The sequence below is a fragment of the Malus domestica genome, chromosome 14, assembly GCF_042453785.1.
Source record: "Malus domestica chromosome 14, GDT2T_hap1".
Taxonomy (NCBI): Eukaryota; Viridiplantae; Streptophyta; class Magnoliopsida; order Rosales; family Rosaceae; genus Malus; species Malus domestica.
In genome coordinates, this window is record NC_091674.1 from 8,428,093 (window position 1) to 8,434,886 (window position 6,794).

The 6,794-nt window shown below is 38.1% G+C and overlaps 1 protein-coding gene across 1 annotated transcript; it reads left to right on the top strand.

Moving 5' to 3' along the window:
• The first annotated feature begins 2,500 nt into the window (after positions 1-2,500).
• On the top strand, positions 2,501-5,005 carry LOC103454450 (disease resistance protein RGA2-like). Its single transcript, XM_008394033.4, has one exon. It carries the CDS (start codon positions 2,501-2,503, stop codon positions 5,003-5,005), a length of 2,505 nt encoding a protein of 834 aa, XP_008392255.4.
• The last annotated feature ends 1,789 nt before the right edge of the window (positions 5,006-6,794 follow it).

Consider the following 6,794-nt stretch of genomic DNA (forward strand, 5'->3'; position numbering starts at 1 on the left):
AAAACTTATAGCAGCAAATTGGGTTGCAAGTGAGCACTAACCATCATGAATAAAAAATGGGTACACAAAATTGGCAAGAGATAAACTTGTTTCCTGAAACGCAGCTATGAGTGACGACGATCAATCTCTCCATTTTTTACACAATTAAACTTGAACATGTGCATAACCAAGGTTTGGAATCCTACTGAAATCAGGAATAGGCCCTTGTAAGTTGCAGTTCCTCAAACTCCTGAAAGAAACAACAAAAACACAAAGATATTCAATCTTGACATGATTCGTCGTGTTAAATATTAAGAGTTACTTCTCGATTGTCATTCCAAACAACCACCACCATCACCTAATGTGATATAACTTCGGATAGAAACGGGAGATATTCCCTACACAGTGGTTGGAAATATGTGTTTCCCAACGAAAACTATGATTGCCTCTATTAATCACAAATCTTTTGGATTTACACCTCCGTAGTTGGAGCTTTAAATCTGATGTATGAATAAATAGAGATTGTAGTCCTTAAATCACACATTTTTACCTTTAAACTTACTAAAAGACATAGAATCAGAAGCACCACTTACAACTTGAACAGTTTAGACATGTTGCTATATGAATCTAGAATTGTAGTCCCACCAAAGTTGTTGTCAGCAGAGGCGAAAAAAATTAAATAGAAGAGAAAAAAAAATCTCAAAATCCAATTAAAATGAACAACGAAAATCCCAAATCACATAACCAAAATAAATAAATAAATAAAACCAACATGCATGAAAGAGAAATAATCGGCGAAAGGAAGGGAATCCATTTGCAAAGAAGGTTTTTGTTTATGAACCTCAGTAATTAGATGTTGTTAACAGCAAGGCGAAGAGCAGAACGTAGCCCAGGAAAATTGAGCCAAAGCTGAGAAAACCGAATCTTGTGAACAGGAAGGCGAGGAGCAGAACGAAGCCGAACAAAATCAAACCCAAGCTTCAGAAAACTAATCTGAATTTTGGTATCTAGATTTTGAAGGGTGCGAACACAGCTTGAATCAGCCAGATGAAGACAAAAATTAAGAGGCCACATTCGAAATAGAAGCTTGATTGATGATGATTTTTGTTGAGAGTTGTCCCACATCGATGAGAGACAATGTTTGCTATGTGCTTATATAGTCTTGGGTTACTCTTCATATTGCCAATTGGTTTTATGGTGGAACCTAAATTTCATCATGGTATCAGAGCGGGTTGTCTTCGTGTGAAGCCAAACGGCCACTCGTACCCCACGTCACCCAGTTGTTGTCCATGTGTAGGCTTGAAAATCCGCCACACGTGCGGGGGTTGAGAGTTATCCCACATCGTGGTGAGGGACAAGGTTTGCTATGTGATTATATGGTCTTGGGCTACTCTCCATATTATCAATTGGTTTTATGGTGAAACTCAATTTCATCAATTTCTATGGTTTCAAGGGTGTCAACACAAGCGGAATCAGAGTGATGGCAAAAACGGATAGCGAGAAACAAACAGAAAAATCCAAAAGACACAACCCAAATAGAGGGTGATTCGATGATGGACGCATGGAGTGAATGGGCAAAACAATCATTCGACTATAAAAAAGTGGAAACAGCAAGAAAGACAGAGGAAAAATGGAAGGGTAAAAACGTCCACACACTGGTCATCCACAGTAACCAGGCACTTGAAAATCCGCCACATGTGTGGGGGTTGAGAGTTGTCCCACATTGTGGTGAGGGACAAGGTTTGCTATGTGATTATATGGTCTTGGGGTACTCTCCATATTATCAATTGGTTTTATGGTGAAACCTAATTGCATCAATTTCTATGGTTTCAAGGGTGTCAACACAGGCAGAATCCGAGCGGTGGCAAAAACTGATACCGAGAAACAAACAGAAAAATCCATAAGACACAACCCAAATAGAGGGTGACTAGATGATGGACGCGTGGAGTGAATGAGCAAAACAGTCATTCGACTGTAAAAAAGTGGAAACAGCAAGAAAGACAGAGGAAAAATGGAGGGGTAAAAACGTCCACACACTGGTCATCCACAGTAACCAGGCCGGTTGAGTTTTAGTATACACGATATATATATACTCACACACACACACATACATACATACATACATACATATCAAATAAGTTTATTTGAGGGACACTTTGTGGTTTTAACAATCCATATGTGTGTATATATATATAGCTACAGTAAGGGTGTGTTGGGACAAAATTGAGGTTTTAACAATCCATATGTGTGTATATATTTATTTCTTGTGTGTGAATGCATCTGAGCAAAAAGTTAGGGGAACTCATAATGTGCTTGGACAAAAGCAAAGCAAAGTATCACACATAATGATAAGAAACCAGTTGGAACTATCTCAATTCCCACGCAAGAAATATACCTTATCATAAGAATGAATCCATTGCTTTTTATATACCTTATCATAAGGAAGCATCATCATCATCATTATTCATACTATCTCAATTCCCCTGCACTCACCTTATCAAGAAAGAAAAAAGGCAAGAAGATGGCTGACCTTGCATTTCCGTTGGCAAGCAGACTCATTGAAAAGCTCACCTCCATTGCTTCTGAGGAGATTTGCTTGGCGTGGGGAGTTAAAGCGGATCTGCAAAAGCTTGGATACACCATGTCCATCATCAAAGACGTGCTCTTAGATGCCGAAGAGAAGCAGAAACATAATAAGCAGCTACGCAGTTGGCTACAACAACTTAATGATGTGTTCCTTGATGCAGAGGATCTGTTGGACGAGTTTGAGTGCGAAGCTTTGCGAAGACAAGTGGTTCGTGGCAGTGGCACAACTAGAAAGGTACGCCGTTTCTTTTCCCGCTCTAATCCAGTTGCATTCCGCTTGCGAGTAGGTCATGAAATTAAGGACATAAGAGAGCGGTTACACGAGCTTAAAGATGATAAGAATTTTTCTGATCTTCGCACTGTTCATCATCACCCTCATCTCGGTGACCATGTGAGGGGGAACAGGAATACAACCCACTCCTTTGTCCATGCTTCGGAGGTTATTGGTAGAGAAACAGAAAAAAATGAAATTGTTGATCTTCTAATGGTACAGGGCGATGATCATCAAGGTGGGGATAATAGGAATGTGTCTATTATTCCTATAGTGGGATTGGGAGGTTTAGGGAAGACCACACTTGCCAAGTTGGTGTACAATGACGAGAGACTCGTTGGGAGTTTTGAATTAAGAATGTGGCAGTCTGTGTCAGTCGACTTTGATGTTACTAGATTGACGAAAGAGATCCTTGGCTCTGCATTAGGTACACAGATCAGTGAAGGGTTGTCTCTGGATCAGTTGCAAGCACAACTACGAGATGCTTTAAAGGATAAAAAATTTCTGCTTGTCCTGGATGATGTGTGGAATGAAGATCGTATCAAATGGAGCGAGTTGAGAGATTTGTTGATAGAGGGGGCCAAGATAGGATCTAAGATTTTGGTGACGACACGGAATATCTCAGTTGCTTCAATCATGAGCACGGTTGGAACATACATAAATTTAGAAGTTCTCTCTTTTGAGGATAGTCTGTCTTTGTTTGTAAAGTGTGCATTTGAAGAAGGACAAGAAAGGCAACATCCAAGCCTCTATGAAATGGGAAAAGATATTGTAAGAAAGTGCAGAGGGGTTCCCTTAGCTGTGAAAACCTTAGGGAGTCAACTTTACTCAAAGACCGATGAGCGTCAGTGGAAATTGATTAGAGATTCTGAGATATGGGAATTAGAACAAGAGGGAGATGGTCACATTCTACCTGCTTTGAAACTGAGTTATACTCAATTGCCCTCTCATTTGAAGCAGTGCCTTGCTTGCTGTTCAATTCTTCCAAAGAATTACAGTGAATTTGATAGCAGGGAATTGATCAATAATTGGATGGCACATGGAATCCTTGAATCTCGTGATCATGGGAATATGGAGTTGGAAGATGTTGGTGAGCTATATTTCAAAGAGTTATGGGACAGATCTTTCTTTCAAAATGTTAAAGATTACACTTTCCGCTATAGATTTGATATGCACGATGTCATCCATGACCTTGTACAATCAGTCGCACAAGGTGAGAGTTTTATAGTAGACTCTGCAGGCACCAAAGGCGTCTCTGAAAATGTTAGACATCTAACATTTTTGGAAGTTGGCCAAAACGTTTCAACAACCTTGCAAAAGTTGAACAAAGTGCGGACTATACAAGTAGAGAGTTGTGAAAATATTGACGAATCCTTCCTCAGCACTTGCATTTCAAGATTCAAATATCTGCGAGTGCTTAAGTTAACCAATGCATCTTGGGAATTGTTGCCGAGTTCCATTGGTTCTTTGAAGCATTTGAAAAGCCTGAACTTGGCTGGAAATGCAATAATCACCCAAGTACCCAATTCAATTTGTAAGTTGCAAAGCTTGCAAACTCTGAGTCTCAGTAGATGCGTGAATCTTGAAGAGTTGCCTAGAGACATGAGGAAGTTGATCAGCCTTAGATACCTTGATTTTACCACAAAGCAATCAAGTTTTCCAGATAATGGAGTGGGATGTTTGACATCACTTGGAAATCTTTCTATTTTTGAGTGCAGTAATCTAACTTGTTTGCCTCGTGATACAAGTTATCTTGCGTCATTACGCACTCTGATGATAGGAAATTGTAAACAACTTGATTTGGTGATGGAAAACTATCAAGGAATTCCACTAAGGTTCCAAAAATTGGGGATTCGGAAAGTACCACGAATGGCGACATTGCCTGAATGGTTTCAAGGAGCCACAAACACACTACAAGTCTTGGTTATTAGGGATTGTGAGAACTTGGAGTCATTACCTGGGTGGTTGACGAGTTTCACATCGCTTAGAAGGCTTGTCCTCACTTCATGTCCCAAACTGTTGTCTTTGCCAGATGAGATGCATCGCCTCACTGCCTTAACAGAAGTTCGGATCAGAAATTGTCCTGATCTGGAGAGGAGATACCAGCGCGACACAGGAGAAGATTGGCCAAAGATTTCTCATGTTCCAAATGTTTATTTTTTGGATTGAATCATGGGCGATGTCTTTAATGCCGGCAGCCTCTTAGTGTCTCTGTTTGTGTTTGTTTTTGTGTAGTCTAATATTTTCTTGCTTCTGGGTTGCTTGTATTTTGTTCCAGCCGATGTAAATTATGTTAGTTTATTATTTCAGTAGTAGAAACATGTTAGATTTATTGTAATATTACTCCATTTCAATCGACCTTTTTTTACATCAAACTCCTTCCTTATCAGTCACCCTATTTTGCTTGCTTATTTGTTTCTTTGGAAGCTCTATTTTTTCAGAAACGGAATTCTCTGATCTAGTAGTTCCAACTGTTGGTTGGTGATTTCACCGTCACCAAAGCCGTTCCATTGTTACAACTAGCAGTTAAAGCTTGGCCATGGCGGAGGCGGCTTCCCTGTTAGTTTTCGGCTGACCGGAAGATTTAACTAAGCAAATCGAAAGCTTTAATTTTGCTGACAGTTTACATCAAACCAGCAAAGCTAGGTGCTCACACATGAACAAGATAGACCATCAAATTTTAGGGACAAATATTACATCAGACCAGCAAAGCTTTTGACTAAAAACTGCATCTTTAGCACGGATCTGCGCAAGTTACGAAGCCCAGGTAAAAATAAATTCACTTGTGTTCTGCATTGCTCACCACCTCACTTGGCAAATAGCTTCTACGAAGAAAGGGAAAGTAAAAGAGGACATGGTGGCTTTGCTAATTGGCTATCTTACTAAGCCCATAAAGCCCAGGCCCAAGTTGTTGAAGAAAGGCAACGAAAAACCAAGGGTCAAGATTGAAGTGAGAATTCTACAATGTCGGACAAATCAATTCTATTTTTCGCGTCTCTCTCTAAGAAAAGAAAAATGCAAAATTTCTTTCTATGTTTGGTAAGAATAGCAAAGTATAGAAAATATCATTTTATGGGATATAATGGGTATTTTAAAATTGTTAGATCATCTCTAACTCTTGGTTAAAACCTAAAATTTTTAACGCAGATTTTTCTGCTCCAACCCTTCTGGGTTAAATTTTTAATCCGACATTATTAAAAAATGAATTTAGGATAATTTTTTTTCTTAAAGTAACTTAAAAAAAGTAATATTATGTATCCTATTCTAATTTAATTTTATGAACATCTTAATCTAAAAATATTTAGGTTCCGATAAATATTGAAAAATCACTAAACCAACACCATGAAACTCGTGGAATGCTATGAAAGAATATGAAACCCATGAAAAAAAAAATTTATTTTTTTTAAATATTTTAGATTGATCGTTAGATCTGTTTTTTTATTTTTTATTATTATTTTTACAGTTGAATTTAATTATATTAGATATTAACTTTAGGATTTAATGAATTTATAAATATAATACTAAAAAATTACACATATGGTGATTAAGCCCACTAACTCACGGAGAATCTTGGTCTGGATTTGCCTTAGAAATGAGTTTTGGGTTCAAACTCATATTTGGCCTAATGGTTGGAGCAAGTTAGGGTGAGTTTAAAACCTAAAAATTGAGTTTTAGTCCAATGGTTGAAATATGCCTTACTGAAGCCAAATTTGTTATAAAGGAAGTTAAAAGGGAAATTTGGAAAACTAGCTAAAATTTAGACCATGAATAGAGTTTTAGCCAATTATTTTTCTTTTGATAATTCTAACCAAAATTTGACATAAAATTACTAAACACCTTGTTGACTGAAAATTAGGGCTGGGTTCGGTTGGCAAACCTTACCAAATTCCTTGTGCCACCTGCCAACCACATGTACATAATTATCGAAAATCAGTTACCGTTAGCCAACCGTCTTCTT

What these genes read in the sequence shown, in the direction of transcription:
- LOC103454450 (XM_008394033.4), top strand. Translation starts at nt 2,501, where the DNA reads ATGGCTGACCTTGCATTTCCGTTGGCAAGCAGACTCATTGAAAAGCTC.